The sequence below is a fragment of the Lonchura striata genome, chromosome 7 (genome assembly GCF_050655825.1).
Source record: "Lonchura striata isolate lonStrDom1 chromosome 7, ASM5065582v1, whole genome shotgun sequence".
NCBI classification, from domain to species: Eukaryota; Metazoa; Chordata; class Aves; order Passeriformes; family Estrildidae; genus Lonchura; species Lonchura striata.
The window spans coordinates 25403381-25427708 of record NC_140709.1 but is presented as its reverse complement, the minus strand read 5'-3'; the positions used below and the strand labels follow the sequence as shown (position 1 = coordinate 25427708).

Genomic DNA, 24328 nt, shown 5'->3' with positions numbered 1-24328 from the left:
GTATTTGCTTCCTTTATTCACATGAACTCAGCTGGAAGTTTGGTGTTAAATACACCTCCAGCTGAAAGGTTCCCACCTCCTGCATGTGTTGCTGAACCCCAGCTCTCTCTCCCTACTCCCTAATGTGCCAGCACAGCCATTTGTGGAACCTTGCTCTAAAAGAGTTGTCACCTAGTCTGCAACTTCTCCCTCCTGCACCAAAGATCCAAACAAAGATTCTGAGTGTTGTTTTGTTTTTGAAATAAACTAGCAAGAGAGTGTTTTGCACAGCTGCGGACAGGGAGTGAACTGCAACATTGCATAGAGAATCTAAAGGGGAAAAGGCATAAATATTACAAGCAAATCAAAATAGCAGCATCATTTAAGCCAGCACTCATGTGGTCTAAGGAAGAGCAGAATTAGATCCAACAGAGCTTTCCAAGTAAATACTAAAAAACAGTTTTATTCTGCTTAAGACACTTATGTGTCCCAGCCAACATTCAGAGACTCTAAAGAATTTCATTGGTTTATAAGTAATATAGGAACACTTTCCCCACACACAAAACTTCAGGTCTTAAAACTGCAAAGTAGAACATGTGGCCTAAGTGTGACTAAGACAGCATCATTTCAAGATTAAAGACCATCTGCAAAAACATATGATTAAGAGTTACTTCATCTTCACTAATTGTGGCTTTGCAATAGAACTTAGTAATAACTATGTTGAAAACAAATTTGTCCTTAAAAGGGAAGAGTCAGGTGAAAAACAGAAAAGTGAGATAAAGAAGAGACCATGCAGGATAGTAGCAGGGTACCAAAGATGACAGAAATTACATTAGAAAACAAGAGAAGTGAAAAAGACCAAAGAAGCAATGGTAAACTGGACAACATGATACTGAACAAATAAATAACTGCTGAAAGTTCAGCTCATATTCCAATGCCTTATGACACCCTCGAGCTTTATGTAAATCTCTTATTTAAAAAAAAATAGAACCACTGTTAACTGATTGTATCATCTAAAATAACTATTTTTCCCAGAGGAAATTCTCTACTTTACAGCAAATTAGTATGATGCATTTTTTTATAGAACCAAATACATATTTAGCTTACAAAACTACTATATACCAACAAGCAATAAAGGTTTTGGTCTTAAAAAGGTAGGTTACATGACACCTACTGCCACAACATGCTTGAGACTGTGGTCACTGGAATGAGAAGCACTTGGGAAGTCAGCAGGTGCTCCCAAAGCTGGATCACTGCTCCTCCGTACCAGAAGTGGTGTGCCTGTGAGACAAAATAGAATTCAAGGGTTCAGGGATGCTAAAAGGATAACTTTAGGGGAAAGCTTCATGTGGTTAAATAAGACAAGTGTACAGCACTTAAATATAAGCTTATCTGTGGTAATATCCACCTGTTAAATTACTAGATTTAGATAGGGTTGTACCATTTTAGATTTACTTAGCTAAAGAAATAGTAACTTATAGCAATAGTAAATTTTAAAAATAGTACATTTTTACGCATTGATGTAACAGACCTCCACCCATGAACTACCTAAATTAGGTAAAAACTGCTGACAAACAGGAGAAAAAGGTATCCCCTCAAAAAACCAAATGACTGGTTGCACGTATGTGTGACCACATGTACCATCAAGTGAGTGAAACAGATTATAGCTGTCAGTTATAATACTAATTACAGTGGCTGTGGCTGATGGCAGCCATAATGACTAGATCTAGAAAAGAAGCTCAAACATGCAACAGTTTTCTTGTTAGATGCTAACAAAGCTGGTGTGACTCTACCACATTCACTTTCAGCACAACTTTGTCAATATGGCTGGAATAAATACCTCATGCTGATGAAGGGCAACCAGAGAACCTAATGCTCTTAACCTTTCCTTATGGTGAGCAAGCTTTTATATGCAAGTAAATCCCTTGTATGCTCACTTCTGCAGGAAACCAGTAAGAAAAGCGGAAGTATGATTTAACTTTGTATCCTGGTATTAAGGGAATGCTTAAATATCTGAAAGTGAATATTGGTTTTTCTGTCAAATTATTATCATCTTAGTAACAAGAACTATGTATGTATTTACAAGGAGGCTGAGTAGAAAGGGATGGATCACCAAATTTTGTGTGATTTTCCAGAAGTGTCAATAGGTCAAAATTAATCAAATCTCTCCACCCAAATACGCTTGTTCTTCACATAAAGCTGAGGAGAAATTTGTTTCCCCTCTAGGCATATTTGATAAGAAGGTGTATAAAAGTTAAATACAAGATACTTCCTCTCTTTAAGATAAATACTTATACCTTAAAATAAATTTTTCTGTGTATGACTAAAGTTTTTGCTGGCCTGTATCCCATTTTTTTGTCTGTCCTCAATACAACAGCTTGAAAATAGATGCTGAAACATTTTTGTGTGATTCAACACAACTTAGTCTCCAACTCTTTTTGACATGAACATGAACAATACAGAGAAACTACTGAAAACCCTTTGCACTGGTACTTTTATTTGTAAAACTTGCACAACTCAATGAGCATACTGTTCCTTACACGTTTCAAAGCCATCCTCCCAGCCCCCTTTCTCATTTCTGTCCTCCTTTTTCCAAGGTGAGAAATCCACAATAACTCAAAGAAGCTACAAAAAATTCCCCGCAGTCAACTTAAGAGGTCAAAGATGGGAAGGGAGTGGGATGAGAGATCCCACACAAAAATATAATTTATATCAAGCTCATCCTCCTCCCAAAGCCAACACTCTGAATTTAGATTTCTCCTTTTCTCCTGAGCTGTCTTCTACAACTAGCTCCTATTTCTTCCTCATTCCTCTGGCTGAGAGAAAGATGAAAGCTCCCAACCCTGTGACTGCTGGGAGACAAAACCCCTGCTTGTTCCAGAACCTTCCACCAGCTACATGGCAGGTAAAGAAGAAAGAAAGAAGAGGTCTCCTGTACCAGACCACTGCAGCATGTCTGTCTGCCCTCTGTATTGACTGCTTCAAGATCCCTCCTACCACGTTCCCCATCCTCAGTTCAGAAGATCTCCTTTCACTTGTTTTGTCAGTGTTTTCCAAAGAAACTGAAACAAAATTTACAACTGTCTAAACTTTGAAACCAAAGTCTGAAGCAGGATTATAGAGAATACCATTCTGCAGTTTGGGAAGATGGCCTAGCAGCTATTTTCTTTCTTTTTATTCCTGCATATTTTTGCTTATTGTCATGAACCAATTAAATTTATGGTGCTTATCTGGAATGCTTCCCTACTTGCAGAAAAACAACTGGACTTTTTGGCTATTATATACAATGTTTTCTCTTTTCTCCCAGTATGTTGTAAATTTTAGGGTCCTACAAATCATTTTTTACTTGAAGAGAAAACCAGAGTCTTCATTTTAAATGTATTTACAGACATGTAACATAATTTCTTGTACAGAAATATCACACATCATAACATCTCTGTGAAACAAGTCAGCTGTAGTCTTTAGCTAAAATTATACAAAACAGTCCCTCTGGCCCTTATTGTTTTATATGTGCACACCACAAAAACGCAAAGTGAGCCTTTTATTAGACAAAGATAAACTAAATCAAAATGTGCTTGTTAATAGGACAAAATCCACAGCAAAGAGGATGACTGGATAAAAGAGATGAGAAGCTGTACTGCCCCCCCTTTTCAGGAGAGTCCCTTATTCCCTTTCATGAGACAGCAATTCTCAGCAGCTCCCGGAGTTAATGAACTCTGCTCCATGTCCCCTCACCTCCTCTGTGGCTCAGGCTGTTCCCTGCCATAAGAACACATCCCATGCAGCTCGCTGCATTCCAGCCTGTGCCTCTCCCTCAGGCTCCTTTCTTTTTCCAGCCCTCCTCCCCCTCCTCTGCACTGCACACTCAGGTCTCTCGAAAGCAAGCACGCTCCCCTGCATTCCCAAAGAGAAACCTCCCCACATCTCTTGCCCAGATTCAACCTGATTCAGGAGCTGGATCACATCCACTATCCATACATACCTTGAATTCGTTCATCCCCATCTTCCTCAGCCATGAACAAAACGTACTGAAAAACCATCAGCAATATTGCTTATTATAGACATGCTGTAGAAAATTACACATATTTTCTTAAGAGATTCTGTCATCCATTTTCTTCTGTCAGGAAACGGAATGCTGCTTTTTTCCTTATAGCTTGCCTTTAGTCAGGCTGTGTTTCCATATTATTCTACTCACGCTCTTACATTTGTGCTGAACATTTATAACAACCAATGTAAGTTCAAACACAAAATCCATCTTTCCCTGAATGATGAGAGAGAAAGAAACTCCTTCCTGCATACCAAGTTTATCATAGAAACACGTTTTTAATAAACACCACTGTTTCGTGCCAGAGTAGCACTTTGTATTTTAAACTTAGGAACTCAGTTCTAAAAAAATAGTTATCCTCATCTTGCAGCACTGCATCAGGAGTTCACAGACAACAGAAACTGAAACACATGTCCAAAACTTTGTCTCATAGTGACAGCCTTTAACCTCCTATTCTTAAAAAATTTGCAGAGTACATTTCGTTATAGTACAGCACCTTCTAAGCACGTGTCAGCCTTCTTCACAACACACACCCTCTCTTAGACGACAAAACTGATGAGGAAAAAGTCCTGCAGTTATCCTTGCTTAAAGTCTATCACTTATTTTAAACCAATGTGGATCAATCTTTTATTTTTGCTAGCATCACCCTCAAAAATTAGTATCTACACAGACTCATGGTTAACAGTGTATTTTTCCTGAACTCTTATGTTTTGGAAATATTTTTTTAACTGCAAATATGGTTGAAACAAGCATATGGTAGAAACCACACTTAGATTTAAATTGGTTGCATTAGGGAATTAAAAAAAAAAAAAACACAGTCAAGATTTTCATCAACACAATGGCAAAAGAAACATCTCTATACCAGATGTAACCCAATTGTCTTTGTTTTGCTAGTTATTTAAATTTCACCAAAAATGCTGCACACAGACGTTAACACCAGGAGCATCCTCTGCCTCACTGAAGCCCGCTGGCAGTTCAAGTATCAGCACCGGAGGTTAGGAGGGCCCTGGCAAACCAGAAGTGATGTGTGTTCAAGAAGACTGCACAACTGCAGGTAAACAATGCAAGGTCTGGATTTCCAAACACAAATATGGTCAGGGGAACTCTGGACCTCCAGCTGCCTCTGCTGAGATCACCCTAAACTCTAAAGGATTTCCAGGCTCTGAGTTCTAGCATCAGATTTCAGGCCTACACGTAGACAGTTGAGTATCGCTCAAGATGACCAATATCACAAAAAAAATTAATCCTATTGTTCCTTAATTTCACTCATTTGCACTAACGTCTCTTTGCTCAGGAAATCACAGTCCACCTCCAGCCTGAAATCCCTTTATTCTTTGAGGTTTAGGTTGTAGGTTGCTGAAAAATGCTGAAGACAACCAGACTTTAACACCCATGAGAATTTTTGGCAGGCTGAGCTATCTATGATGCAGTCAAATAATGTACTAAAAATTGATTTTAGCAATGCTTTGGATGCAAACACTCTCAGATGACTTTTAGGTAAGCTGACAAACCAAGGAACACAGGAAAAAAGCAGAGGTGTATTGTGCTACTGCATCAGTGACAACTAACATGGTTGTTGGCTTGTTTTTTCTAGGTAACAGGGAAGGATTATTCTAGAGCCCAACCAAAGATATGCTTGGACAGAATACTATAAGTGGGTAGAAAGAGATTTACAGTAAATCACCTAGGTGGTTAAAGTCATAATTTAGAATTCTGTTCCTGAATATAAAAATGCTGACTATGATGGGAAAAGAGCTGTCCATCAAGTGTGCATCAAACTGTCAGCTACTGAAGGCCATACCATGACAATTACTCTGCTGCCTGCTTCCAAATGACCCCTGCCTGGACAGACAGATAAATTATTTTCTTACATGCAGATGCTTCCAAATATTTTTTCAGAGCTCCTTCTGAGCAAAACACAACATTTCAAGTTAGTTGAAACAAAACACCTAAGTACTATATGCGTGTAAAATTGCACCTCAGCATGGACAATTCTTGGCTAGAAGAGCTCTGAACAGACACAAACCAAACAACAATCATTTACATTGAGAAGCCAAAATTGCTTTTAAACTGGTCTTGTCATGAAATAGGTCAGGCCCTGGAAGCAAAGTTACAAGCAAGCTTTTATATTTAAATACATAAAAGATTAACATATGCACCTATTTTTTTCCTTTTTATCAGACAATTTAACATTAACAGGCATACAGACAGTTCTCCAGTCAGCACTTTTTGAGAGCACTAAGTAATCAGTGTGTAAATTTGGTCACCCTCAGATATACTACTTACCACCTGAGGCATCATGGAATGGTCTGCTATTTGATGTACACATCAAATGTAGCTGACATGGGCTTGTATGTTCTATCTTGTGATGGTACTGCACAGCTTTTTCTATTTTTTAAATATACAGTGCTATTATGATGTGATTTCTATGTTTAAAGCTAACTCAAATTGTTTACAATAGCACCTATATTCAAATATATAGCTGTGTTTCCCAAAGTGCACAGTGCATTTCTTAAATTCCCATGGATAGAAGATTAATGAACTAGGATGGCATAATGGTTAAGACAATTGACTTAAATCTACAAACAGGTGAAAACCCAGCTCCAGCAAGCACTGTCTTTTACACATCAAGCCTGCACAAAGTACTTCTCTATCACTCCAAATGAGATGCAATTTTTCTTACAAAGAAAAACAAAGGCAATGGCCTACAGTAAAACTCAGGAATGGCTTCAAACAGGTGTTGTTTTGGGATGATATTTTTCAGTGCAGTTATTTTTTAAAAATTGTTTTCTCTGGTTGCATGTACTATAATGCAATCAGGTTTCAGTTATGAAGCACAAGGACTGTTCTCTCAGTTTTTATAACCAGAATGGAATTTCTTTGGTGTTAACAGGGCTTAATGAAACAACTATGGAATATTTACATTTACAGCTTTTGCAATTTCAAAGATGAACATGTAAGAATCACCTACACACATTTTTTCAATCATAAAAATCCTGTTCTCAGGATAAAAATTCACATTCATATGATAAGAAGTAAACCACTTCTCAAGGTAGCAGGACATATTCATCTACAGAGACTGTACAAATAATGCTGGTACTTTCTTCCCATTTAAACATTTTTTTCTCAAAAGAGCTTCCAGAAGGACAGGATTTGAGTTTGGATCTTAACCAGATATTCTTTTCTTGCACTCAAGGTCATAACATCTGCCAGATACAGAGTAATTTCAGGATCTTCTCACCTCTATCAACACAGTACTTCTGTTTTCAGCTCCTCATCAGACAGACAGGGAGCACCCAGACTTACTGGAGTCCAGGGAAAAACATGACTGCTCCAAAGGATCCTAGCTACAGGTACCACATGGAAGAGACTGGGTAAAGGGAAGGGAGCTACAGCAGATTCCTGGAACAAAGATCAATTAGCTCAGAACAGGCTGTTGCAATTTTTTTTCCCCCCTCCAACTCAAACTCAAGCAAAATGTGCAACTCCTTCCCTTGCTGGGCAGACTGGTTAGGAGTTCTGTGAAAACACATTGGCTACTACAAAAAAGCAGCAGCATCTTCCAGTATGGGCCAGGCTTTCCCTTATTCTTGCACAAACGAAGCATCTTCATGAATCTCAGTATTTTTAATCTACTGACTGCTGTACATCCTTCAATTTCCATCTTTAGACACACAATTAAAAGTTACAGCCACTTCAAACATCTTATGTTTTTCAATTATTAGTTTGAGAAGAAAAAATGTTGTGCTTCATTAGAATTTCCCTACACACATATACACAGAGGCCTTTTGCTTCGGTTTTATTGTTTGTTTAGGGGGGGTTGAGGTTTGGAGGTTTTATTTGGGCTTTTGCTTTGGTTGGTTATTTCTTTAAGCTTAATATCCTTCCAATTGCATGCTGATGTCAAAAGAAACTGAACTCCAGATATACTCAAAACATAAGTTGTCTTAGTCATCCAATTTGCTGAACACAGCAAGAAGTATTCATCTTACTAAAACATTGGGATTTTAAGCAGCATATTACCTGTAGTTACTGAATTTAAATAAATCATTTTAGGGTAATATATCCTATAAGATTTTAAAACTAATAGATCTTAGACTCTCACACCTTATTTTTATTCACAGATTGAAAGGTGAAAATAAGTATTTCTTCTATTTCAATTCCCAGCCCATTTCTCAACTTCAAATGAAATACTTAATGAACGGTATTAGTTGAATAAACTGACACAAAGAAAATATTCTGTGCACCTGCAAAAGAGGCCATGCTGCCAAAAGCTGGTTTAGCACTTCAGCTAACATCAGTTACAGGTGCTTATGCAGTCACTTTTTCATGGTTCAATGATTTAATTTTCTTTAAAACTTTGGCAGCTAAACTGTACAGCTTAAATATCACTTTGGCAGCATTTTATTGCAAGTAGTAGAGTTGCAAGGCAATTTTTTTGAGTATTTTAACTGTATTTTAAAGGATGATCACAAATTACAGCATTAGTACACATTTCTGTAATAATTAAATGTGACCAGTGTTTTACATATCTAATTTAAATTAAGAACCTTTTCTGTTTTGCCGTGTCCATAAAAAGACATGCCTTACTCTTGCAGATGATGTTATTTTCTATTCTGGTCACGGTAAATGAGTTTTAGTCTTAAATTTCAGTCATGTTCCTGACAATTTTCAAAGATAAAATAATATAATCTCTTGAACCTGAAACTTTCTGTGAGGTTGCAAGGAATAAGAGGAACTATATTGGGTCTACCTCACCCAGTATCCTGAATCTAACAGTGGTAGCAAAGACTCAGAGACAAAGCTTAAGAGTGTTCTATCCTACCAAGTTGCAAAAAATAACCTTTGAAATATTTTCAAATCTGTTTGGCATCTAGACAGCCATATTTTAAGACACTGATGTGCCATGTCCTGTGAATTTGTCTAATGCTATTATAACTCATCAATTTTTGGTGTGTTAAATCAAATTTTGGTTCAGCTGAAGGCTTCAGAAGAAAATCAGTGCAGGGTTCTTTTGCAACTTGTTGAACAATAGTTGTGTTTGATAGTCGAGTTTTTACATGGTGAGGAAATTGAATAATACCTTCTTATTGATCTAATACCTTCAGACCTTTAGCTGAAGTCCCAACTGTTTTAACTTGAACAATTTCAAACTATCCATCAGGCAGGCATAGCAGGCTTATTTTCTACCTGAAATACGCATTTTGCCATATTGCCTCAGAGCTAATATACCACAAGCACTGTACAGAATTATAAACAGACATGCTCTCCTCTGTCTTACTCAACACTAAGGGTTACTGATAGAGACTGTACTACAGTTTTAAAGTATGATATCATGCTACAGCCTTTCAAAATTCAGCTGCAAATACTTAGCTAAGTGGGTTTTGTTTTTTTTAAAGATACTACGTCTAACACCAGCTATGCATCATATTACAAAAATATCAACAAAACCAGCAACATCACAAAATCTGTAAAACAGACAAAATCTGAGTAAAAGCACTAACATCAAACAGTGTGTGTCAAAAAGCACCGTTGACTTTCATAATGGAATTTATTCCATCATTTTAAGTCCCATTCATTACCTTCCACCAACGTAATAAAAGGCTGGAAATCAACATCTCAGCTAGAGAGCTACTGCAGAAAAGTGTCTAACTTGTGATGGAAAAATATTTTTCTCTTTAGTTAACAAATTTTCATAGAGATACCCCTCTTACTCCAAAGTAAGGCATATTAAACAACATCCAAAGGGAATAGAGACAGGCAGAATAATTTATGAGGAACAATCTTTTGGGAAATCAGAGACAGAAGGGCTATTAAAAAGAGAAGAGATACTTTGGTAACAAACTATGCACATAAATTTATTACCTACCCTAGCACTAAATTCTTGGGTACAGTGAAAGGAAGGAAAGACTGGACTGTTTTGTAAACAGGCAGATCCAAGACAGAAAAACACATGAAGTTTTATATACATCTTTACAGAAACCATTAATGTATTATTCTGCTGCAATACAAAGATAAAGTAAAACTCATTTTCATGAATCAAGGACAACTAAATAAGACCAAGCTTAAGTCATGAGGTCAAAATATACCAGACTTTCCCTCTGACTGAAATGAAAAGTTATCTTCAAACCTTTAGCTTGCCTGAGAACAGAAACCATTTGTTTTAGAAATGCAAGTAGACTTGAATTGATCATCACAATTCTTTTAAAGCAGATTACACTGGATGCCACAGAGGAGAAAAATCTATCAAGTACAGTGTCATCCTCACAATGCCTGTGGCGAACAGCAGAGCACAATACTTGATATCATTACTAGGAGAGGAGCCATCCAGTGCAGTGAAAGAGAATACAGCCATATTTCCTTAAGGAAATCAACAGTATTCCCTCAAATCACAGAAAACAGCATGTTCTTCCATAATGCATTTCTTTTGAAATGTACCAATTTCAAAATGTTAGTTTTTCCAGAATCTTACAGGAGAGAATTTTGACTAGAACACAGTACACTCCAGGTACTGACAAACATCAGAATGCTTAGCCAATAAACTGACATTGCAAGATTAAGAAGAAAAGGATGGCTTTCATGCAAGAAAAAGTGTCTTTCCTGCTTACTCTTGTGTGCTATACATAAAGCATTAGCAACATTTGGTTTATCAGATTAATAGTTTCGCTTTGTATGTTTTCACAAATTTTAAAAATACATAATAATGTTGTTTCCTCTGTATTTAAAAACACAGTCTGCATATCTGTAGTATCTCAACTCCAACTTGAAAGAGGACTAATCAAATAAATGTTGTTTAAAATACCCCTAAGCCTACTTACAATCCTTCCACTTCAAAGAGGACGAGAAAGAAAAGAAATTCCTTCCGAGCTCTGAAGTTACACAGAAATTGTCAACATCCGTACCCTGGAGGTAACAATTTAATCCTTGTCAGGCCTATCAGGGAAGAAACCTCCAAAAACTCATGGAAGAAACCTTCTCTTCAATTTCCTTGGACTTCAAACTAAGACACTGCCAATGAAAGCACTTCTGCTGACTGACTTAGCAACCCAAACATATAGGGCAAATCAAAGTAAGTGTTTTAAACAATCCCATGAAGCACAATTTAAATTAGAAAAACCCCAAAACCACAGGAATACATTAATCTAATAGAATATATTCTCTGTCTGAAGAACCTTCAAGGCAATTCCATAAGAGTGCAAGGTAACCTTTCCCAAATGTCAAAAAGACACGGCCAGAACACCATCAACTGCATCAAAAATGGACAATGAAAACCTTCTAGGCTACTACTTTTATTATCCTGTACTAACTAGCCCTTCTGATGGTTGAAACAGTCCCAGAAATCTCTATTTTCAGGGGAAAAAATGTTCACTGAGAAGAAGCTACATAGAATATCCAGAACCAAAAGAACTGACTGCTCAAAAGCACAAGTGCCTGCACATAGCTTTAACTCCAACTACCATTAGCATTCATAAGCTTATTTTAGAAGAGAGACTGTAATCAGTCATTCCAACCATTATTTTCACCTAAGTCTTCCACTTTCCTAGAACATTGATCAGATGTGCAGACATGTACATATAAAAGGAGAAAATCTCAGGGATTTGCTATAAAACAAAGTCATGCAAAATTTGAAATACTGAAGTTAGATTTTCCAATGGCAAAATCAAGACACTGCTCTATTCAACAGTGAAAGCTTGTAAAGGGAGAAGATAACTTCTGTACTTTACAAGAGTATTTTTTAACCTGCTATCAATAACTCTTACAAGAAATTATGTCTTTATGTAATCTCAACTTTACATGAAGTTACTAGTTTACAGTAATAAAGGTATCAATCGATTAAGAGCATAATTTTATTGTAATAGCCAACAAAGTAATTTAATTGTCTCTGCTTCCAGACTTACTCAGAAAACAGCTTCAGATTCTTCAAACCAATTCCCAAATAAAGGGAAAAATAATAAAAAAATCAGCAGACAAAAAAAGAAAATAGAAGGGAGATGCCTACTTTAGGCCTTACTTTTTCCATACCTTAGTATTGAAAATCAACAAGCATCTTTCAATGCTGCGTATCTTCTTCCAGACAAAATCCTGACTACTCAACACCATGGAGATAAGCAAGACAAAAGCAACAACTAATTTTGTGTGTACTCGACTATCATTTACCAAGTGAAGCAAACAAAACACTGATCCAGTCATGAGGGCATTTTCAGCTCAGAGTGACTTGTCCATAAAACGGATCCTCCATAAATAAATTAGTGCTTGCTCCTTCCTGCCCATACGGACTGAAAAGGAAAAAACAAATTGACATAATGAAAATATCTCCCCCCTTCCTGTTCCACGACCACCCAGCACATGGGGAAAACCACTAGAAAACAACAGTAAACAATGAGGTCCAAAAGGGAAACAGGAGCACTACTGGCACGCTTACAGGTGCACAGAAAATTACAAGACAGTTTATGAGGGCCATAATCTCTTTCCCTGGGATGTGTGTCACCTTACACTCACCATGGGCTGAAGTCATGCAGCTTACAAAGTATTCAACACACTGTGATTTCACTGTTCATTGTAGGGTTTTGTCTATACAGAGTTTTATAATTAGAAAACATGGTACCAAAAAAGGGCAGTGGAGAATTTGCAATAGTATTTGGAGTTAGAGATGTTGAACTTCTCTCCAATACATTTTTCAAATTTATATCAGCTATTTCAGCATTTAGTTGCCGGTATCAGTCTTTGAAAACTGTTGTCATGGCCACATCATTATTATACTCTGGGAAATTCTGCTCACAAGAAAACAGTAAGACAAGCTCTGCTGCCATCTTCGCAACTGTCTCAATGCTCTCATATCTGCAGAAATAACAAAATCAGTAGATCAATTTCTTCTGTTTCAAACAGCTGCCTGAACACATTAAACAGTTGTGTGCTTCTCTAAATTTTGTCATATATATTAGCAGGTGCTTTATACCATTTGTACTGTAGCATGAAATGTCTTCTTTACCCAAGCACAGATTCTGTCGAATTTGGATTGTAGCTTTTTCACTTTTTTAAAAGACACTGTCAGCAACAGCACCTGATAATCCAGTGATGTGTGGCAGGGAGGGAGGCATTTAAATCTGTTTGCACTTCACCTCGTGTTATGGACGCAGAAGATACCGTGTCCATGAACTTTCAGCATTTTTCTTATATTAAATATTTGCACTTGTTTGAAAACAGAGCTAGCTTTAAAAGTAGAGAAGTGTTTATTTCAGGAAAAGAAAAACCTGAATGATTTCCTGAACTGTTTTAAGGAAATACATACTAAGAAAGTAATTTGATATTAAGTAAATTAAGCTTACTTTTTTGCTCTAAAATTTTGGCAATATAGGAAAGCAATGTAAAATATAAAGTTATTTTAGCTTTCAAGTCAAATATAAGATTTTTTTATTCTGCCTTACTTTCAGAGTTACAGATAAGGGGAAAAATAAAGGGTTACCAACTACATAATGGAAAACTTATGATTTCAGACAGTCAAGCTGATCACTATTCTAGAATAACAAACAGAAAAACACCCTCAGAGAAGTAACCATACAACAAAAATACCAAAAAGTAAAATTATTGCCATCTCTATCCTAACAGGAAGGACGTTAAGATTTGGTATAATTTACAGTTAACCTAACTATGCCACATATACAATTTATAAAAGACAGAAATGCTATCTCATATATCTGTTCTAAGCCAGTGGCAATTCTCTCATATCTGACAAGAGCAGTGTTTAGTTTCATGTGCTTATTAAGCATCAAGCACTAAATATTACAGGAGCAGATCACTAACCAAACATTGTTTCTATATAAAACCATGGATCTGATTTTATAAAATACCAAACATCCAACAGAAATTAACAGGCAAACTTGCTTCACAATCTGACAATTCATAACAATGCATTTCCCTCCTAAAAGCATTCTGGAAAAATACTTGGAAAGGAAGTTCTTGAAGCACAGCTCTACCATGGAAAGCAACACTTTTTTCCTACATACATATTCAATCACATCCTTGCTTCCAAAATAAGAAGAGCTTTATAAATTATTATTTATTTCTGCTAGCAAGTGAAAGTCAATTCAATAATTAGACAGGAAGCCAGACTACTGTGGTTCATGCATCAATGATATTGATGCAACCAAATTGTCCTTCTATTTCTTCATTTACTTTTCAATTTGCCTTTAATGGAAATAGTCACATAATTTAAGGACTTGGCACTTGTACACAAAAGAGAAAGACAAAAATTAAGTCCAAAGAAATTGTAAGCCATAAAGTAAAATCCAGAAGAGAAAACAATTACATTTCAGAGTACAAACCAAGTTACAGGACTAACAGGTAGAAAACCTTTCACTTACCCTTCAAAATAAACAAATCTGAAACAGAACTGAGGAGACAATGATCTCTTCTTTTAAGAAGCAAGCACCATTTTAACTTCAAATACATGTTAGTATTGCACTGAAAAAAAAATATAGAACCCTGACTGCTCTTTCCACATTATATTTGATCTCCTTTATGCTCTCCAGTAGGATTTCATAAACACTAGCAAATTAACTACATGGTGGCTTACTGATGAGCTCAAGAGCTTGAGCACTTAACTGCTGTACATGAAATTGTGTGAAGCTGAAGTACTCCTCTCTCCAACCCTCAACTTATGTAACAGCAGTATGCAAGACTAAACACTTTTTTTAAAGTAGTGCTCAGAGGTATTTGGAGAAAGATCTGTACTTTCTGAAACATGCTAAAATGTGGTAACAGCACAATTTAAAAATATGCAAAAAAACAAAATGGCAAAACTTTTAACCACTGAACCTTGAGTTACAAGTTATTCCATATCTCATGCTTACCAAAAACACAGACAAATACATACAGGTTATGTCAATAATAAGTCTTGTCTCAAGATTTTTAGTTATGAGAATTTTCTGTGTGTCATTAAATATAGAAAAAGATTTTTCTAATTTAGAACATGGAAGAAAACAGATATGATCCATTAACACAAATTTTACTCTAAAAATTCTCACGCAGCTTGAATTTTAGAATTTTCTACAGCAGGCACAAAAATGAGCCCAGACTTCTGTTAGAAGTTAAGTCACACAACTTCATCTAGTGAACTTTAGTTGAAATGTTATTTTAGTTCATTGCTTTTTTTAATTAGCTTTTTCCTTTAAAAATGCAATTAAAATAGACAAGTGAACATTCCATTTCTCAAGTTGTAATCATACTCCATGCCAGTAGCACAACTAGAGATAGTACTTCTACCCTTTCCTAAGCTGGTTACTCAGGTTTTATTGCACAGCATTTGGAGACTGCCAGCAGCACTCAGGAACATGGGCTGAGCTGGGCAACAGGCAATGGCGGGATGCAGAGCAAGCTCTCCTGAGCATCATTCATTTGCTTTACAGGCAACAGTCACAGCATTTACCATCAATCTAGTTTGGAAAGCTCCTGTATCCAGTACTAATGTGACAGCCCAGCCTACTCTCAATCCAAGAAAGTTATTCAAACTGCTTTGTGTGCAATATACAAGACTTCAGTTGTTTATAATTGGAAACCAGTCACAACTCCTGGTCATCCAAGCATACTTGAACAACACAGGGCACCAGTTTCAGCAGTTCATGCAGCACCCTCTAATGTAAGAGGGAATTAAGCAGCAGCCTTTCCTAATCACAGTCTGCTCACTTGAAAGTCAGAAAGGCAAATGGGCCCAGTTGCACAACTTCTTCAAAGGCAAAGAGCTGAAGGGTTTGCAATCAGCATATTTCTCTTCCCACCTCCCACACCCAAAACAGGGCACTAGCTCAGCTAACTGGTAAAAGTACTTGCACATAGCAGTTTTACACTAATTGAACCCAGGTTCCTCAAAAAAACTCTGGGCTTTTTTTCAATGACTGTGATATTGGAAAATACTTAGCAAAGGCTTCATTTTGTGTTCTTTCAGAATACTATGATGGATTGTCAGCAACTCCTGACCCAGCACAAGACATCCCTAAGACTGCCAAGGAGAGTTGTTCAAATGCTACTTGAACTCAGTCAGGCTTGGTGCTGGGGAATGTGTTCAGGTTCACAACCACCCTCTGGGTGAAGAACCTTTTCCTAATATCCGACTTAAACCTCTCCTGACTCGGCTTCATGTCATTCCCTTGGGTCCTGTCACTGATCACCAGAGAGACTGGTGCCTGGCCCCCCATGTCCCCTCACAAGAAAGCTTTGTGGTCTGTGGTCTACCACAATGAGGTCTCCCTCAGTCTCCCCTTTTCCAGGCTGAACAGACCAACAGACCTCAGACACTCCCCAAATGGCCTCCCCTCAATGCCCCTCATTGGACTGCAAGGCAAACAATGGAATCCTAAAAAAAAAAATATATAATATATAAAATCAAATTACAAACATACAGAGGAAAAGAAAACTGAGAGAAAAAACCACACAAGATATACATACCCAGTTTTAGGGCAGAAGGAGTCACTTCAATCTCACCAATGGGCTGAAAGGCAGCCAGCTGAGTTGCTACCTCTGTCTCAAAGGAGTCTGGGCTATTTCTGTTGGTCACATTCCCATTGGTGCCATCAATCTTATGGGGAGTTTCTTGTTCATCATAAATGGCAATCAGCTATCAAAACAAAAGATAATGTAGTTTGTGTAAAGTATTTCCAAATTTCATTCTTAAAAAAAAAAAAAGCCAAGAGCTTATACTTTCTTTAAAGTACAAAATTAAAGTTCTTATTTCAGAACAGCTAACAACAAACACACAGATTCCAGAAAACACAGACATTTGTGTTCAGATACACCGACTTCAATGTGACTTAAGTATATGCTTCAGCACTGCCCTGTGCTGACACACATTTCTCAGAGTTAGCATGCTACCATTAGTGAGCATTTCACATTATTTGAAAACACTTAGAGATTAGCATGTTTAAAAACAGAACAGCATTTAATTCTTGGGAGTAGAGGGTGCTATTAAGTCTAAAAAATGTTAGTGCTACTGATTGACATGCTGTACAAAGGTAACACAACCACAGAGCGAGCAGATGCACGTTTTATTTGTAAGAACATAACTACATTCCAAGGACAAGATCCATCCAGCACAATGAGAAAGCATGAGGCCTCCTCAGCTGTCCAACCCATGTCTCTAACTTTCATCTAAGGATGAAAGTCTCATGGTCCAGCACAGCACACACACACCCAGCACTTGTCTAGCCACCACACATCTGTCCCTTCCTGCCATCCTGCCCTGCAAGCCTGGACTAGGTACACCTTTCTAAGAACTGTCAGTCACTGGCTCTTAGACCACTCCAGGCACATGGGAAGGCTCCAAAATCTGCTGTCCAAGGTCACACCAATGTGGCCATGAAAATGATACAAAACACCAGAATAATTATTTTTTTGCCTCTACTAACCTGCTCTTTAACAAAGATTATCCTTTTGGTCTCTACTAATATAAAGAGATCAGACTGCGGCTACGCAGCCTCATCAAGAAGTGGCTCACACACATGTAGCTAAGTGTAAATTGTATTAAAGTTCCAGGAAAACAGTTAAGCATGGTACAGCTCTGGGTAAACAAGCCAAAATATGATTAAAACAAAATAGAAGATATGATGTTCTCAACTCTGGGATGCTTGGCCCTCCAGAGACCTCTTCAAAAGCAGAGGAGGTAAGAGTAGCAGTTCAAGTGTTTTCCCTACTACCTGACACGAAATAGTTCTTGTGCCATTTAAATGGTAAACACTTTGCCTATGGTGCTCATTTATTTTACTTTTTCTGCACTCCTTCAGATTATCTACTGCTTTCCAGACTAATCATGAAAAATACCACAATACACATAACTGGTTAGACAACATCAAGATACACACAGGAACAAGTTTAAAGGATTAATTTACTATTTTTTATTTCTCTCTCTGTTATTTTAAGGTATACATATGCCCTCTCTTACGAAAATATTAGTACATCAAATCTCCTCTGACATTGCCAGGAAGTGTCAACAATTATATCCTATGAAAAACAATATATTGAAACAAACGTTTAAACAAACTCATTTGCCCAAGGGAAAAAACAAATGTATGAAGGAAAAGGAAAGAAAAATCCTGAAGTGCTTCTAAAAAATAAGAAACTGACATTTTCAGGTCTTCCACTCATTTATAATTTGGTTGCTAGAAATGTGTCAGCTCATATTTACCAAGGCACATTTCAGAGACACACAAAACCCCTTAAATAATTAGGTAGAAAACTTGCTCTAGTTTTCCATATGGAGCCCATTTCCTTTCCATGGCCATACAAGTAAGTTTTTACAACACTTGTCCAAAGCATATAGGAGATTCACTCCAGTAACAAGAACAACTCTCTTTGAAGTTTATTCCTGCATAACATGTAAAGTACCCAAGTGTTCACACTGCATTAGTTATGTCCCAAAGTTACGTACAGCCAAAAAGGCTGACTGAGATCCAGATACAAACAGATTACAGAAATTTTCTCCAGTACCAAGAAGAAACAAGTTAAAATCCCCATCTTATTGTATCTTTCATTTGTTTCTAAAATGATTCTTCATGTTCCTGCTATTATGGCAGCTCATTTTGATTCAGTAAGTTCCACCAACATTGTACACGAAAATGTTTGCTTTCTCAGTCTCGCTTTTGCTGTGGAAATTTAATTTCTGCAAAAGAGGCTGTTACTAATGAAGAGGAAATTGGAGACTGTGTAGGACTGTGGCACTGAAAGCACTTTAGGTAATAGCAGGATACAAAGTTCATTTGAGCATCCACAATGTAGAATGGACTAAATGGAACTCAGTTGTGATTTGATGGGAACAACTGAATTTCTCAACCAGACCAAGCTGAGTTTCCCCTTGGTTTCACACCACAGAAATCATATTAAATGCTATATTACTTTGGAATATTCTAGGCTTACTGCCCCAGGATATTGCAAAGGTGAAAAGTAAGAATTGGTTAAAAAAATTAGATGAAGTCATGGAAAACACCAGGAAGAACAGTTAAATAGGTAGGTACAAGTACTACCTCAGTCTTAGAAACCTCTAAAACATGTAGTAGTATAAACCAGAAGGGCAAATCAGGACAAACTGATGTTATAGTCATGCTACTTCTATGTGCTTTCTGCAAGTATTTTCCACTGGTCACAGGCAGAGACCAGGGCAGTGGCCACGTACTATTGCATACTGTGGTTTCTAAGCACCACACCTTTCCTTAGTCCTCTAAAGTGCAAATGAATCTTCTGCAGAAATAATAATATAGAATTATTTTAACAGGTAAATCAGGTCACAGACTCCCAACATCATAAGATATGGCAGACACCCTACCTACCTACCAGCCCCGAGAGACGAAGCGCATCATGGCCACAGCACGGCCATTTCTCTGCACTCCCAGCAAGGCTGCTCCTGCTCCTCACCACGGTCACCTGTCACTTCCCCAGCGCGGTGACCACGTCCTCAGGGCTCCTTTTGAAGGGCCCCTCAGTGCAGGGACTCGGGTGGGTGGGCGCTGCCCCGAGGGCTGAGGGAGTCCTGCATTCAAAGGCCCTGCACAGCCCAAGGGCATCAGTGGTGCCCACCCCACCTGCACAGGACCCAGGCAGGCTAAAGCTTTTATTGCAATGACAATCAATTGCAACGACAATCAATTGCAACAACCGAGGGTCCCTAAAGCACCTGCCCTAGCTCTGGGTGACACTGCCCAAGAGCTGAGGTTACAAATCAAACACCTTCCTGGACACCGGCTCAGGACCGAGGCGGGTGCAGGCAGGCTGAGGGGCAGAAACCGGTGCCCGAGTGCGCGTCCAGCTCCCAGATCTCCGCCTCACACAGCAGGATCACCAGCACGCGATTCAGTGCTTCTGTCAGCTCTGCCCCTTGATGCACCTGCCGCTCTCGGTCACCAGACAAGAAGGGTCAGCACACGGAGACACGCTGGCTCCTCTCCTCCCAGCTCCTGCAGCAGAGGCATGAGAAGAGATGGCAACACTACGCCCCTGCCCAGCTGTCCCCACACCAGCACTCGGTTTCCACACTGAGCACAGCTGCAAGCCAACACCCGCAGTACAGCCTGGCAAACAGCTGGGAGTCCCCCTGAGCCAGACCGCACAGGCCCAACACCTGCCTGAAAACAGGAAGCCTCTGGCTGCTGACATTCTGCGAGTGACTTCTGAGAAACCCACAGTTCCTTAGTTTACACCCAGGCACTATTTTCACAGATTTAAAAAAAAAAAAAGAAACCAAAAACCTATTTCTTTACAGTATGGAACACACCAGTAATTAAGTAACACAATCTAAACTCCCATTTTTTACAGTGTGTAGAAAGGAGATGCTACAGTACTGCCTGTGGAGGTAGCAAAGAGGAGATACCTTTCCTCCCCAGTGAAATAAACTTTGTTTTCTAAAATGTTTATTTGGGAGAGAACGCCTCAGAACCACAGTTGCAGCAGCATCTAATCAGTAGCAATTCTAACACAAATACACTGCTAATCAATCAAAGTATTATAAATATCAGCTTCAGCCTTTCAAAAGGAATTAATACAAATAAGGCTATGTAAATTAACAACTCAAAAATAATTCTCATAATTGACTTCTCATTTCCACTATGGAAAATTATTTAATTGGAACAGACTGCCAAAATCTTCTGATTGAAAAGAATTTCAGGATGCATTAAGAAATCCCCACAAACATATCAATAAAACAACACCACTGCTGGCAATACTAGTTTATTCTTTACTAGTTCAATATTTTCAAACACTGAGAATTCAGAAGGTCAGCTGATTGGGGTTTTCTTAACACATCAAAATATTACTGTAGACATTTGTAATTTGAGCAATTTGTACAATTTTGTACACTTGCTGTAGTCAGTCATCTCTTTTTTTAAAGGTTATTTAAGGAAATTAATATTTATTGTGAAAGATATACATGTATTTCTGTATAGGTGAAATGGTTCTACAACCATTATTATTGTTATTGCAATATCTATTCATATCCTACCAGTTACATAGAAAATCAATAAATTACCAAAATTTAGTACTTATCCATCATTTTGGTTACTAAACTCTCTCTACCAATACTGCCATAGTCACAATACAAGGCAGTAATAAGGAATACTTCCATTTTATTAGCATTTTTTGTGGTATTTTATTACAAGGCACTGTGATACAGCCAAATTCTAACTTTGTATGCTGCCCTATGGTGCAGCTCTTCCAATACTTTACTAATATTTCAATTGCAAAGCTTGCAGAAAAGTCAAACAAGATTATGCACAAATTACGTTACTCCATTCCCCAACACACTCATTGGATTAAGATCCAGCGAAGGGCACACACTGCAGCCGTGCCTCCCAGGATGTGGGGAGGGACACCACACAAGAGGCAGCAAAAGTCCTTCCAAATTAATACTGCAACAGTTTTGTTTCAGTCCTCACTAATTAAACTTAATTAAACACAACTTCATGGAGTTGCAGAACTCTAAAGAAAAACATCCTCACCTTTGAGCAAACAGCAGCGATTTAAGGCACTTGTTTAAGTCAGAAACTGCTGACTTTACCTTGCCCTATACACCATTTTAAATAAAAGGTTTCATAATTATTTCTCTTCAAACCACACTTTTGACAACTATATTACTGTTAATAAGGTTAAAACCTGTATATTTTACTAGCTTTTCTTTACTGAATTAGAAAATAGACACCACCACTTCCCTTCTGACCCCAAACACCAGGCATTTACATGAAGTACTAAGGAAGAAATGGCAAAATACAAGCTTGTTTGCAATTAAATTAATCAGCTTTCAATTACTGTCAGGATAAAATCACTAAAAGAAGTTCTCAGTCATAAGCTAGCATTGGTACATAATTGAAAAGATACCATTTTCAACAGCTGAAATTACATACTCAAAAACACAAAAAGCAATTAAATGTTCAGCTTCTACTAAATTTTTCATTCAAACTGGAGGGAAATTTTTCCTCCTAATTTCTTTTTTCCACATTCACTTTATCTAGATTCTTCTCTCACTTAGGGACAACCAGATGCAGTAAAATTGTGGATTTATTCCAGACATGTTTGTTTCTTGTTCAGATGCTCTCTGTCCATGATTTCAAATGCCCATACAGGAGTACTGGCTATCAGAAGATATGGTTTAAAAATATATTTTTTTCCTATGAGAATGGTTCTCAGTTGCTCATATAATAATGTGGCTAAAAAAACACTCCTTTTTCTGGGTTCATTAGCAAAAGACTTTTCAGTGAAAGCCCCTGAATTTTAAGAAAGAGCTGTCAGGAGGAGTGAATGAAAAGCTCAGTAACTATTTCATTGATGTTCATGGCATAAGGAGAAATGATGGCTTAAGCTACAGCAGATACTGATGTTTGCCACAGGGCCACATTACCTTACTCTCTGGTCCCTTAATTTGGGATCTGTAGGACGAATCTTGCATTTATACCTACACATACATAACAAAGAGACACAAAGATACACAGTGTCTCTGTATGTGACACACTGATACCAGAACACAGCCATGTTCAAAATAATATTTAAAAATAATTTTAAAAATCAGAACTTCAATAAGCTATACTTTTAACTTATGCCCACGAGGGGACAAGAAGACTTCACATGGAGGCAAGAAGACAGAGCAAAATGTACCATATGTTGAACCAAAAAAAGAAAAAGAGTATTCACAAAGACACTGTGAAAGTTGCTTCACTCCACAAACCAATTAATGTAAAATCAGGTTTTATATATTACTTCTGAAAGAATCCTGTTCAAATGGTTAAAAGATGAAAGCCTGGTAACAGTGCAACATAGAATGAAGGTAATTAGGGTACCTCAAAATGGATGAAAGAATTATTTAATTTTTCAATTTAAAACTTTCCTGGAGCTCTACGACTTTTCTTCAACATTCTTTCAAGGTATTCTTCTGGTATATACTGATGAGTACATGAAATGGTATTCTTGCATAATAGTATGCCTTGGAATTCCTTAAACTTAAAATAAAGGCTGTCAGGGAAAAATACCAATATACACACCATATGGCAAGCATTCCTTCACACCTACATATGAAAACAAATTACAGATATATTACATGAAAGCTACAGTGATTAGCTCATCTTGTTTATCTATATGACAAAACAATGTACACTAAAGTGTCTTCCCAAAAACCACCTGACACTGTTCCTATCCTTGTTATTCAGGTTTTTTGGTACCGTCCAAAAGCAGCCAAGAACAGAATCCTACTACACACATACAAACACTGCTCTGCTCTGAAAAGTAGCCTCTGCTCTGAAAAGTTTCCAAGAATATAAAAACATTAAATAGGAACAGAAGAAGCATGCCTAGCAGCTGCTGGGCCCAGCTCAAGACCCAGCTACTTCAGGAAGAAGGGAAAGGAGTTTTTGAAAGGTCATTAAAAAAAACCCCATTGCCTGATTGATAAGCCCTTCTATAATTCTTCTTCCTGTCCAACCTATTCCTTCGTGGGCACACGTGACTGTACTTCAAACAATGCAGCTGATTGGGTACTTAACGTTGATATTTGTGGCAAAGTTTGATGAGCCCTTCAAGCATGACTGAAATGTAATTTTTTAAGCCACTTAGTAACTACTTGAGAGCTGTTATGGAGATCCATAGTACAATACAGACATTCCTTGAGGGTTGACTTCGGGTAGCTTCCCTGGCAGATATAAATACTAGTGCTAAAATGTCAAGGATTTATAATTATGATGGCGGATGCATAAAACACATAAAACAAGCCTTATTAGGGTTGATTGAAGTAAATATACCAAAGGACATTTCTCCTTTCTTCTGTAAAAGATTCATGTTCAGTGCTATTTGTAGCCTGTCACACTCATTATGCTTTCATGTGAAACAGCTTCGGAGTTTTGCAAGATAACAAATGCCCTTTGCTTTTATTCTTCCTCTATTCAAGTAAAAAAAAACAAATTGAAGGAGGACTGTGGAATGCAAGACTGATTATTTCTTTTCTGCTTAACTTGAAATTGAGTACTTTCACCTATATGGACTTTACAGAAGATGAGCTAATTTTGGAGTCCATTTCAAATGGCACTACAAAAATGTAGATAATTAATACCAAAGACTGCATTATTTACTAGAACCATAATTGTCAAATGCACTTATTGGAATCAGTCACTGAAAAGGAAAAATTTACTGTGCCATGAAATAAGTCTATATTTAAAAATGAAAGTGACATCTTAGTTACTATATTGTAAGCGGCAATGAATGTTCACTCTCATAATATGAATTATAGCAACTTTATAATATGAATTTTACCTTAGAATACTACTTCAGTGCTAAATTAACTGCTCAGTT

General features: G+C 37.5%; 1 protein-coding gene across 16 annotated transcripts in view; it reads right to left on the bottom strand.

Moving 5' to 3' along the window:
* The window catches only part of PARD3B (par-3 family cell polarity regulator beta), a 394367-nt gene that overhangs the window by 259261 nt on the left and 110778 nt on the right, over positions 1–24328 (bottom strand). For 11 of the 16 annotated variants that reach the window (XM_085585191.1, XM_085585194.1, XM_085585195.1 and 8 more), the window contains 2 exons: positions 16466–16634; positions 1154–1260 (listed from right to left, as the gene is read on the bottom strand). In XM_085585191.1, coding sequence (XP_085441317.1) covers positions 1154–1260; positions 16466–16634 — 276 coding nt within the window. Of the gene's footprint in view, positions 1–1153; positions 1261–12181; positions 14447–16465; positions 16635–24328 lie in introns of those variants that run through there. The other 5 variants (XM_085585204.1, XM_085585198.1, XM_085585197.1 and 2 more) reach the window with 5 other exon arrangements.